Consider the following 12,925-nt stretch of genomic DNA (forward strand, 5'->3'; position numbering starts at 1 on the left):
ACCTTGGATGACAGAGACCGTGTAGCGCCGAAACAATGGGCACTACATGGCCCAGTTTAGTTACCAGACTCTCTGGTCGTTATCACATTGTGGGATCTTGCTGTGCGTAAATTGGCGGCTGCTTTTCCCAATATTACAACAGTGACTACACTTCAAAAGTACTTTGCTTGCTATGAAGCAATTTGGGATGTCCTGAGGTGGTGAAAGGCGCTATATAAATGTAACTTCTGCCTCTCGCCCGCTGAGGTGGGGATTGAACTGGGACATTGCGACCCAGATGAGAGTGCTAGTCACCGAACCAAACTGACAGGGTTACCTGGGCATTTGTTTAAATATTGACAAGACCCTCAATTATATTCGACAGTCTTTAATTCAAGAACTCCTAAAGATTCTGAATGTGAAGATAAGGGATGGATGTGAAAATAATTTCAGTATTGACCACCCACCATGCACCCTCTGTAATCTTGAGCTGTCTGTATCCTAACTCGCACCAAGTCCCGTTCTCCCATCACCCCCTGTGCTCACTGACCTACAGTGGCTCCCAGTCCAGCAACGCCTCGATTTTAAAATTCTCATGCTCGTGTTCAGATCCCTCCATGGCCTCGCCCCTCCGTCTCTCTGAACCTCCGACAGCCTCCGAGATCTCTGCGCTCCTCCAATTCTGGCCTCTTGTGCATCCCTGATTTTCGTCGTTCCACCATTGGCGGCCGTGCCTTCAGCTGCCTGGGCCCTAAGCTCCAGAATTCCCTCCCTAAACCTCTCCCCCTCTCTCTCCTCCAGTAAGACGCTCCTTAAAACCTACCTCTTTGACCAAGCTTTTGGTCACCTGTCCTAATATCTCCTTCTGTGGCTCAAATTTTGTTTGATAATCGCTCCTGTGAAGCGCCTTGGGACGTTTTACTAAATTAAAGGCGCTATATAAATGCAAGTTGTTGTTGGCTATTAGTGTAATGAGATTGAAACTGAGCAGTGGTGGCCCAGTCCTGAGCCTAACACTGGCACCCACTTAACCACCGTTTCCTGGAGCATTCCAGTCTCATTTACTCGTTGGTTGAGTTAAATATTTTCTGGCTAACGCACCCACAGTTCTCGTTCTGATGGCGTTCAGCTGTCTTATTTAATCGTGGTCAGCACCGCTCTCTGTTTCAATAACCACGGCCTCCGCTGAGCTGGCGATCTTGTAAGCAGCGGTCAGCGGCATTTCACAGCGATGGGCCGAGGATAGGGAAAACCTGCAAACACGGAAAGAAAACGTAAAATACCGCAGCTGCTGGAAATCTGAAATAAAAACAGTACATGCTGGAAACACTCAGCCAGTCAGGGAGCATCTGTACATCTTCAGCTGTATAGACCCTAAGCTCTGGAATTCCCTCTCCACACCTCTCCATCTCTCTCCTCCTTTTAAAACGCTCCTTAAAACCTACCCCTTTGTCCATGCTTTGAATCGCCCATCATAATATCTTGCCACCTTTGGCTCGCTATCAGTTTTTTGTCTGATTGCGTTCCCGTGAATTATCCAGAATTTACAGCACAGAAACAGACCATTCTGGTCTTTGCCAGTTGTTATAAATTGGATATCCTGGTGGTGAAGGATAGAATACTAATATTAATACTAATAGAACACTAGTTAGGCCACAGCTTGAGTACTGTGTACAGTTCTGGTCGCCACATTATAGGACAGATGTGATTGCGCCAGAGAGGGTACAGAGGAGATTTACGAGGATGTTGCCAGGGCTGGAGAATTTTAGCTATGAGGAAAGTTTGGATAGGCTGGGGTTGTTTTCTTTGGAACAAAGGAGGCTGAGGGGAGATTTAATTGAAGTATAGAGTTAGAGTGGACAGGAAGGACCTATTTCCCTTAGCAGAGAGGTCAATGACCAGGGGGCGTAGATTTAAAGTAATTGGTAGAAGGATTAGAGGGGAGCTGAGGAGAATTTTTTTTTCATCCAGTGGGTGGTGGGGGTCTGGAACTCACTGCCTGAAAGGGTGGTAGAGTCAGAAACCTTCATCACATTTAAAAGGTACTTGGATGTGCACTTGAAGTGCTGTAACCTACAGGGCTAATGACCAAGTGCTGGAAAGTGGGATTAGGCTGGATAGCTCTATTTTGACCAGCACAGACACAATGGGCCGAATGGCCTCGTTCTGTGCCGTAAATTTTCTATGTTCCTATGTTAGTACTAGAGCCTGGTCTTCAGTTGCTTCCAAGCCTTTATTCACAGAGCTCCACATTCCCTACACCACACCCTCTATCAGCTCTCGTATACAAGAGAGTCCCCAGTTGATACCGCAGTATTGGTGAGACCGCACCTGGAATACTGCATACAGTTTTGGTCTCCATACTTAAGAAAAGACATACTTGCTCTCGAGGCAGTACAAAGAAGGTTCACTCGGTTAATCCCGGGGATGAGGGGGCGGACATATGAGGAGAGGTTGAGTAGATTGGGACTCTACTCATTGGAGTTCAGAAGAATGAGAGGCGATCTTATTGAAACATATAAGATTGTGAAGGGGCTTGATCGGGTGGATGCAGTAAGGATGTTCCCAAAGATGGGTGAAACTAGAACTAGGGGGCATAATCTTAGAATAAGGGGCTGCTCTTTCAAAACTGAGATGAGGAGAAACTTCTTCACTCAGAGGGTGGTAGGTCTGTGGAATTTGCTGCCCCAGGAAGCTGTGGAAGCTACATCATTAAATAAATTTAAAACAGAAATAGACAGTTTTCTAGAAGTAAAGGGAATTAGGGGTTATGGGGAGCGGGCAGGAAATTGGACATGAAGCTGAGTTCGGATCGGTCAATGCCCTGTGGGTGGCGGAGAGGGCCCAGGGGCTGAGTGGCCGGGTCCTGCTCCTACTTGTGTTCTTCTGTTGATACGCACCACCTGAATAGAATTAACACATTGCTATAAATCACAAGGATACAATTAACACTGGTGTTTATGCTCCACACGAGCCTCCTCCCACTATCTGATAACGCTCCTGTGAAGCGCCTTGGGATGTTTTCCTATGTTAAAGGCACTGTATATAAATGCAAGTTGTTTTGTTTTGCAGTACCCATTGCTGCCTTGCTGATCAAGGCTTATGTTTCCAGGGAACAGCCCCAGCTCGAGCTCCGAACCAGATATTCTGGCAGTGGCTCAGTGCCCAATTGAGCGAGATCGCTGGAAACCTCTCATTTTCTCTTTCACAGACGAGGCAGCGCCTGAGCTGGAGGTAAATGACCGACAGGGACCTGTGCTCTGTGAAGCCGGGGAGACGTCTCAAAGTACAGGGGATGTGAGTATTTGGGGGACACAATTTACCCCTTTTTGGTATTTTAACCATTTACAGCAGAGGATCTCCCTTCCCTCTGATTGTGATGGTCCTGTTGGTTCTCCTCTCGAGAGGGTTTGTCAAATGCGGTTGTGCTGAGAGGCAATTCAGCTGAGGCAGGGTACGGGACAGGGGGAGGGGGCTGGGTGCGGGAGGCGTTGGGGCAGGGCATAGGACGGGTGGGGGCAGGAGGCAGGGGGAGGGGTCGTGGTTAACTGCGTGCCTGAAGACGAGGTGAATTGTTCCTTTCTCTGAATCCCGATGTCTCGTCGCTCCTGCTGTTCTCGCCTGTCGTCGTTTACCTTTTCAAACTGTAGCCTTGATTTTTTTTTCCTTCGCCTCCTGAGATAGTTTCCAAAGTGTGGACTGTCTGAGGAGGGGGTTTATGTTATTAGGGACAGAGTGACTTAGCATTTGGACAAATATGAGCTGATCAGTGTGGATTGTAAAGGGTGTGTCATGTCTAACAAACATTGTTGAATTTTTTGAGGAGGTAACTAATGTGGTAGATAAGGGAGTGTTTATGGATGTTATTTATATGGACTTCCAGAAGGCATTCGATAAGGTTCCACATCAGAGACTATTAACAAAAATGGGAGTGCATGGAATTGGAGGCAACTTATTGGCTTGGATAGAGAATTGGTCAGGAGGTAGGAGAGAGAGAGTAGGGATAATGGGTATGGACTCACATTGGCAGGATGTGACTAGTGGTGTCCCCCAGGGATCTGTACTGGGGCCTCAGCTTTTCACTGTATTTATAAATTACTTGAATGAAGGAATAGAGAGCTTTTTATCCAAGTTTTCTGACGACACTAAGTTAGGTGGCACAGTAAATAGTGTAGATGGGAGCAGAAAGTTGCAAAGAGACATTGATAGATTAGGTGAGCGGGCAAAGCTGGGGCAGATGGAGTTCAATGTAGGGAAGTCATGTGAGGTCATCCACTTTGGATAAGAAAGATAAATCAGAGTATTTTCTAAATGGCGAGAAGCCGGGAACTGTGGGTGAGCAGAGAGATTTAGGGGTCCAAGTACAGAAATCACTCAAAGCAGTGGACAGGCACCAAAAATAATTTAAAAGGCTAATGGAATGTTGGCCTTTATCTCAAGTGGGCTGGAAAACAAAGGGGGGGAAGTTATGTTAGTTATACAAAGCTCTGGTTAGACCCCATCTGGAGTACTGTGTTCAGTTCTGGGCACCGCACCTCAGGAAATATACATTGGCCTTGGAGGGGGTGCAGCGCAGAATGATACCGGGGCTAAAAGGGTTAAATTACGAGGACAGGTTGCATAGACTAGGCTTGTATTCCCTCGAGTATAGAAGATTAAGGAGTGATCTAATTGAGGTGTTTAAGATGATTAAAGGATTTGATAGGGTAGATAGAGAGAAACTATTTCCTCCAGTGGGAGTCCAGAACAAGGGGCCATAACCTTAAAATTAGAGCTAGGCCGTTCAAAGGTGATGTCAGAAAGTACTTCACACAAAGGGTAGTGGAAATCTGGAAGGCTGGGAGGGGTCGACGATTGTGAAACTGAGGGAGTGTGCAGGAGGCGGGGAATGGGCTTGAGTACATGGCTGTGGAGGAGGGGGTGGGGTCAGGTCCCTATGTGTGGTACAGCAAATAATTAGGAAGGCTAATAGTATGTTGGCCTTTATTGCAAAGGGGTTGGAGTACAAGAGTGAGGAGGTCTTGCTACAATTATATCGGTGTTATAAAATGGATAGCCAGGTGGTGAAGGATAGAAAACTAGAGCCTGATCTTCAGTTGCTTCCAAGCCTCTATTCACACACCGCTCAACATCACACACCCTCCTATAAATAAATACGAGTGCCTTAGTGATACCAACCACCTGAATACAATTAACACTAATTGATATAAATAACAAAGATACAATTAACAGCTCTGGTGAGATCTCACCTGGATTACAAATTTGGTCTCCTTAACTAAGGAAGGATGTACTTCCCTTTTTAGAGGGGGAGCAACGAAGGTTCACTAGATTGATTCCTGGGATTAGAGGGTTGTCCTATGAGGAGAGACTGAGTAGAATGGGCCTAAACTCTCTGGAATTTAGAAGAATGATCTCATTGAAACGTCCCTGAGCGTGGGGCTGGTGCCAGGTCCCTGAGCTGAAGGAGGGAGGGAGGGGCCCCATGCTGATTTTTGCTTCTCCTGACAAAAATATTTCTCCTTTTTCAGAGACCCCTTGCCGAATGTGATCACATGACTTGCCACCAGCAGGAAGCCAAAACTACCGACGGTAGGGAGTATTTAGATGTATCACCATTACCTGCCGCTGGTGAAACCATTTTGACCTTCTTTGTCCCGACTCTCTGTGGGGTGAAATTCCAAAGCCAAAATTATTGCCGGGCCGTTCAGGGGTGATGTCAGGAAGCACTTCTTCACACAAAGGGGAGTGGAAATCTGGAACTCTCTCCCCCAAAAAGCTGTTGAGGCTGGGGGGTCAATTGGAAATTTCAAAATTGAGATTGATAGATTTTTGTTAGGTAAGGTTATTAAGGGTTACAGAACCAAGGCGGGCAGATGGAGTTAAGATAAAGATCAGCCATGATCTAATTGAATGGTGGAATGGCCTCCTGTTCCTGTGTGCCTTCAGGACCTCCTCTTTTTCTGGACACACGCCCTATTTCCCCAAAGGACTTCCATGTATGGTAATGAAGGGCTGATTTTCCCCACCCCCAGGGCATTGAGGGCGATTGTAGCGCCTCTCCCAACACCTCGGTTCAGATCAGGTATCTCAACAGACGAGTGAGCGATTCAGGGACCTCCTGGTCCATGTGGCCTTGATGCTCACACTGACCCCACAGACCAGGCGGTTGTCGGATCCTGGTTGCGATGGTGCTACGTTTGAGTCTTCACTCGAGTCTTCGCTGGCCCATCCTCCGAGAAGGGGCAACAGGGCCAGCCCGGGTTGCAGGAGCTGCGCTGTCGGGAGCGACAGCAGCCGAGCGCTGAGCTTCCAAGGGAGGGGCAGAACCCACCCGCTGAACTGAGCTGATACTTGCACGGTACTGCTTGCATCCCTTATCTACCGCTCCCTGTTATCACCTGAACTCCCTTCAGCAACACCGCAGGAGATTGACTGATAGGTGGTGATGATTCAGCGAGGATGCTGAGTGGAAACGTTAACCTCGCATCCACTTTCCAAGAAATGCAAAAATTGCTGACAGAATTTTGCTCGTTGAAAGTAAAAATATTTTTTGTTAAAGCAGTTCCAGAAAGGCAGACAGAGTGAAGTTTATTTATACATGTAGGGTACTTTTCTATCGAAGAGAAACAGTATTTTTTAACCAAGGAAAATAGAATATTATTTACTAAGTAGAACTGATATTTTATTTATATTCCAGGAAACACTCAAAAAAAAACATTTAACCTTTAGTGGCCTTCAGTAGCTTCTTACAAACCAGTATTGCCCAGACCCCTCCCTCAGGTCAGAGACCTGACCGCAGCCCTTCCCCAGTCAAACCCCACATTGCAACCCCCTCCCCAGTTCTGAAAACTCCACGATTCCTCGCTACTGTGCTGTCAACGTGGTCCACAGCACTGTTCCTCCCCCTCTTCCCCATTGCTACCAAAACCCAAATCGTGTCCCCATCACTCCCTCCCCCTCCAAACCTGGAGCTGCTAAACCTGACCTATCTGGGTCCTGAGAAAGATTGAGCAAACTGTGTCATTCGGTGTTTCCAGGGGATTGATGGGACGCTGATGAACTTCCATTGTTTCCAAGCAGAGTGCTGCCGTTGGCCTCAGCGTGGTAACGGTCTACCTGCAGGTAGCTAATACTCTTATGAGCTAGTCGTCACAATGGATTATGTACGAGAAGGGGCCAGAGACCCATGCTTGCGGTAGCTTTTACTCACTAATATAGAATCATAGATCTGCTGAAACCAGAGAGATCCCAATTTTAATATCCCCAGACCATCACCTTTTATATGAGCCGAAGTTCCCACCGGCAAGTCTTGCTACCATTTTGAAATAATTGATCTTCACGCAGTGACGTTGGGTGCCCGAAGTCTTCCCGTTGCTCACTAATGTATTCACTGCCAATCTCATTACCACTGGCAGTGGTTCAGTAGAAGAGGTCATGTGTAACCATGACAACCCTGTAAATCGCCTGCATTCAACTCCTACTTTGACAACGCTTTATTTTTATAAATACTTTCCGCAGAAATGTTAGACGCATGAATTCTTCCTCTTCCGTCTTCAATGTACACATAGGTGGGTCAACCATAAACTGGGGGAAATCATGAGTAAAGTCCCTTTTAAGGATATTGCTCACAGTATCTTGCGAGAGTGATGTGATCCACTGTTCCTGTGATGCGTACGTGCCGTAACCAGTCCAGATGTTGCCGTGTCTCTGTTGCTGTTGGCCGTTGTTTGTATCTCCTTCAGGAAGGGCCTTTTCAATCTTCTGATTTGCCTCCTGAATCCTGTTACTAGCCGTAAATTTTTTGCATCACCGTTGGGATGAATAGCAGTGTAATTCCAGTACAGGAGCGTTTTCTGTTGAAGCAGTAATCTAGTTGAATCAAGAGTCGCCTCCAATCCGTGACTTGCACTGGGTGTGAAGGTGAACTGCGGACCTCCTTATCTAATAATTATCACATGCCTTTGTTGACGTTTCCACCAGGCCTGCGAGTTGTGTGACGTTTGCTGAGCTTTTGCCAATGGGCACTGAAGTATCTGCCTGAAGGGCTGGATGATTTCATCCAACACGTGACTGATAAGTGGGCACGAGCTGAGACAGATTCTACATCAATCTTTGATTGAGGGACAAGATGTTTCAGTCTCTCGCGAATATTCCCCCTTAAAGCTTTGGCATCAGGCAGCCCCAAGGCAGCTCCAGTACTGCATGCTGTGAAATAAGCCCCAAAGTTCTCTGATTTGTGGTACACTAGTTGTCCTTATCTTCATTCAAGGCTGCGCCAATTGGCATTGGGGTCAGAAAGATGTTTATCAACGCGCATCTTAACAGATTTATTTGGAAAATAGAAGCAGATGGGATTAAAGGGACGGCGGTAACGTGGGTACGTAATTAGCTAAGGGATAGGAGGCAGAGAGTATTGGTGAACGGGTGTTTTTCAGACTGGAGAGATGTACGCAGTGGGATCCCCCAGGGGCCGGTATTAGGACCATTGCTTTTCGTGTTCTATATAAATGACCTGGACTTGGATATAGGGAGTACAATTTTGAAGTTCGCAGATGATACAAACCTTGGCAAATAGTGAGGAGGATAATTGCAGACTTCTGGAGGACAGACTGGAGGACAGACTGGTGAAATGGGCAGACACATGACAGATGCAATTTAATGTGGATAAGTGTGAAGTGATGCACTTTGGGAGGAACAACATGGAAAGGCAGTATAATCTAAATGATACTATTTTGAAGGAGGTGCAAGAGCAGAGGGACCTGGCGGGGGGCATATTCACAAATCTTTGAAGGTGGCAGGGCAAGTTGATAAGGTGGTTAAGAAAGTGTATGAGATACTTGGCTTTGTAAACAGGGGCTTTGAATATAAAAGCAAAGAAGCCATACTAAACCTTTACAAATCACTGGTTAAGCCTCAGCTGGAGTATTGTGTATAATTCTAGACACAATTTAGGAAGGATGTCAAGGCCTTGGAGAGGGTATAGAGGTGGTTTACCAGGATGATATCAGGGATGAGGGATTTCAGTTAGACTAGAGAAGCTGGGATTGTTCTCCTTAGAGCAGGGACGGCTAAGGGGAGACCTGATGGAGGTGTTCAAAATAATGAGGGGTTTTGATAGAGCAAATAGGGAGAAATTGTTTCCTCTGGTAACCAGAGGTCATAGATTTAAAGTAATTGACAAAAGAACTAGAGGGGAAATGAGAATTTTTTTCTCTGAGGGTTGTTAAGAGCTGGAACACACTACCTGAAAAGGTGGTGGAAGCAGATTCCACAGGAACTTTCAAAAGGCAATTGGACATGTACTTGAAGACTAATTTGCAGAGTTGTGGGGAAAAAGCTGGGCTTTGGGACTTTTTCAAAGAGCTGGCACAGGCACGATGGGCTGAATGGCCTCCTTCTGTGCTGTAAGATTGTGATATCTCTCAATACCAATACAGGGGTTTGAATTGCTCTGTTTGATACCCGTGGGGCCAATTCAGGAGCACACGTCCCTGGTCAGTGCCTCTACTGTTCTTCCTGGTGTCCTGGGCCAATATTTATCACCAAAACAGAAGATTTGGTCATTTATCTCATTGCTGTTTGTGGGAGCTTACTGAGCGCAAATTGGCTGTTGCATTTCCCACATTACAACAGTGACTACACCGTGGATGTGAAAGGCGCTATATAAATGTAAACTCTTCCTTTCTTACTGAGGCCATCACTTTTAGAAGTTAATGTCCATGTGGTCTCAGTGACGTTCCCTCTGTGGGGAGGGACTGGGCTGTGATGTACTTCCTGACTCTCAAAGGCTTGACTGCGGATGAGGTACTGCCTCAGAGCTCAGGTCGTCAAATCCACTTGTGGTTCTAGCTGCTCTTTGCCTTGCATTTCGACTGCCCTAATCAACGTCTCCAAGGGCTTCACATACAATGTATATGATATCACATAGAGTAACTGCAGTTTGTTACACACACAGCAAGATCCCATAAACAGCAGTTAGAAAGATGAATGGTTAATCTGCTCTCAGCAGTGTTTCGCTGTGGCAGAAACTTTGCCCAGGACACCGGGGGATACTCCCTTCTCCTCTACTAATAACGCCAGGGAATCTTCTATGTCCACCTCAACAGGTAGACAGGACCTGGTTTAACGTCTCACCTGAAGGACGGCACCTCTGACAGTGCAGCACTCCCTCAGTACTGCACTGGAGTGTCAAGTTACGTTACGTTCTCGAGTCTAGAGTGGGGGTTTGAATCCAAAATTACATAGAATGTACAGCACAGAAACAGGCCATTCGGCCCAACTGGTCTACGCCAGTGTTTATGCTCCACACGAGCCTCCTCCAACCCGACTTCATCTAACCCAACCAACATATCCTTCTATTCCTTTCTCCCTTGTGCTAATCTTGCTTCCCCTTAAATACAAATCTTCCAGCTTTGTAGAACTCTTGGTTTATCTGTTTTCTTTCCTCGCTTTGTGGAAACTATCGACTCTGTCCACAAAAAGCAAAGCAACGCAGGTGCCAGAAATCTCGAACAAAGATGGAAAATGCTAGAAACACTGTTGGCCGCGGTGGAGAGAACAGATGAGTTAACATTGCCCGTGTAAACCCTTCGTCAAATCCGGGGAGGGAGGGAATGATGAACGGCTTTTCAAACTGAATAGAAGTAAGGGAGGAGGGTGCGTAGACACAAGAGGAAGTGGAAGGATTTGCAAAGTGCTTAAATATAAAACAGAAGATGGTTGAATAGCTGAAGTAATATTGAGACACAGAACGTGTGAGGAGCTGAGGTGGTGATGGGGCAAAGCAGAGAGAGCACAACAGGCTCCAGGAGCCCGAGAGATGGAAAAAGCAGATCGACAGCGAGGGTGCAGACTGCCCCATGGGGGGTGTTCTGGCAGATGGTTCACTCCCTGAGCACCAGTGTCCCCCCCCCCCCCCCCCCCCCCCAAAACACAGACGCACCCATCCCACATCACCATCGAATCATAGAAATTTACAGCTCAGAAGGAGGCCATTCAGCCCATCGTGTCTGTGCCGGCTGGAAAAAGCTATCCAGCCTAATCCCACTTTCCAGCACTTGGTCCGTAGCCTTGTCGGTTACGACCCCTCAAGTGCACGTCCAAGTACTTTTTAAACGCGCTGAGGGTTTCTGCCTCACCAGCACTGCTTGCCGTGGAGAGATTGGCTCTGCACAGACGCGGTTAAAAGCTGATCGACTAACTCCAGACTGCTGTCCCTGCTGTCAAAGCCTTTGGGGAATGAACAGCTGTTAGGACATCTCAATCATAGAAACCAGGATTTTACTTTTCTCTCTTTCACTTCCTCTTGTGGCCTTCCACTGATTTGAAGAGACCGAGTCAGGGTATGATAGCATCGCACAGAACGGACACACCAAAACTTCTACTCTATGAAGTTGGAACATTTTGGGTGCAAGACCCCCACTCTAGGACTCAAGATCATAACATAAGCTGACACGCCAGTGCAGTACTGAGGGAATGCTGCACTGTCAGGTGCCGTCCTTCAGGTGAGATGTTAAACCAGGTCCTATCTGCCTGTTGAGGTGGACATAGAAGATCCCCTGGCGTTATTAGTAACGGAGAAGGCAGTTCCCCCGGTGTCCTGGCAAAATTCCTCCCACAGTCAAATACCGCTAGAAACATTAACTAATCATTTGTCTTACTGCTGTTTGTGGGATCTTGCTGTCTATGTAATGTTATCCACAATGCAGTCACTATGTTTCAAACATACATTGTATGTGAAGCCTTTGCAGATGTTTGGGTCCTGATTACGGGCTCTATGAAGGCAAGTCTTCTTTCTCCTTCTGTCTGCTGAGGAACGTTTTGGATTTTGCTGTGAACAACTCTATACAGTGGGTCTAAGTCCCACTCCAGAGACTTGAGTAATCTAGCATGACGCGGCCAGTGCAGTACTGAGGGAGTGCTGCGCTGTCGGAGGTGCTGTCTTTCATGGGAGACGTTAAACCGAGGCCCCGTCTCCCTGTTCAGGTGATCCCATGGCACTATTTGAAGTCAGAGTTTTGGTGCCTTGGCCAACATCTGTCCCTCAACTAACACCACCAAAACAAATTAACTGGACACTTATCTCGATGTTGTTTATGGGACCTTGCTGTGCGCAGATTGGCTTCTATGTTTACCTACATAACAACAGTGACTACACTTCAAATGTGATTCATTGGCTGTGAAGTGCTTTTATCCTGAGGATGTGAAAGGTGCTATATAAATGCAGGTTCTTTTTAATTATGAACCTGCTATGACAAGGTGTCTCCTTCATTGGTCATTGGGTCTAAACTTCTCTGGGCGTAGTCTGTACACCATCTGAAAATTTAAGGACTTTCCACCTGGAATTCTCCATCCGACCTGCGGACTGCAGCATCCTACCCGCTCGTAGGCCCTGTCGCTAGTGGTGGTGGTCGTATTTGTCGTGCAGGGGGCTCAATTCTTTGAGCCCATTGCAGTTGAATTGCTCTGTGTTCCAAGCGACCTGAAAGCTCCACAAGTACAGCGATCGACTGAGGTGGTCTGCCTTGACCTGGTCATCCTGAGAGAGATGTGCCTTTGGATTCAATATACCAATTCAGCTCAGAAAGGAGACATCTGTCTCCTTCAGTCTTGTACATGGAGTATATGGGCCCAGATAACATGATGTTGGACTTACCATTCTTGTTGGAGCTCTAATTCTTTCAGCAGCAGATCTATAGCTGGGCAGTGCCTCATTGGACAAACAGCCTGTCTGTTGTAAGTTATTTCAACAACTACAATGCAATTAAATTTGTTTTCTTTTTTGGACACACTGCACGTCTGGCGAAAGTTTCAACAATGCCTGATTACCCTTTCTGCATCTAGTAGAACAGAGGAAAGTGGTGGCTGATAGTGCGAGCAGAATCAATGGATGCTCACGTGCTGCTCCTTCGTGCCGGTGGTGTGAGCTTTATTTTCAAGGGTCAGT

General features: G+C 46.8%; 1 protein-coding gene across 1 annotated transcript in view; it reads left to right on the forward strand.

Moving 5' to 3' along the window:
- The window catches only part of LOC137304529 (sterile alpha motif domain-containing protein 1-like), a 69,896-nt gene that overhangs the window by 25,880 nt on the left and 31,091 nt on the right, over positions 1–12,925 (forward strand). The window contains exons 3-4 of the mRNA XM_067973165.1: positions 3,191–3,276; positions 5,508–5,568. Coding sequence (XP_067829266.1) covers positions 3,191–3,276; positions 5,508–5,568 — 147 coding nt within the window. The remainder of the gene's footprint in view (positions 1–3,190; positions 3,277–5,507; positions 5,569–12,925) is intronic.

The sequence above is a fragment of the Heptranchias perlo genome, chromosome 37, assembly GCF_035084215.1.
Source record: "Heptranchias perlo isolate sHepPer1 chromosome 37, sHepPer1.hap1, whole genome shotgun sequence".
Taxonomy (NCBI): domain Eukaryota; kingdom Metazoa; phylum Chordata; class Chondrichthyes; order Hexanchiformes; family Hexanchidae; genus Heptranchias; species Heptranchias perlo.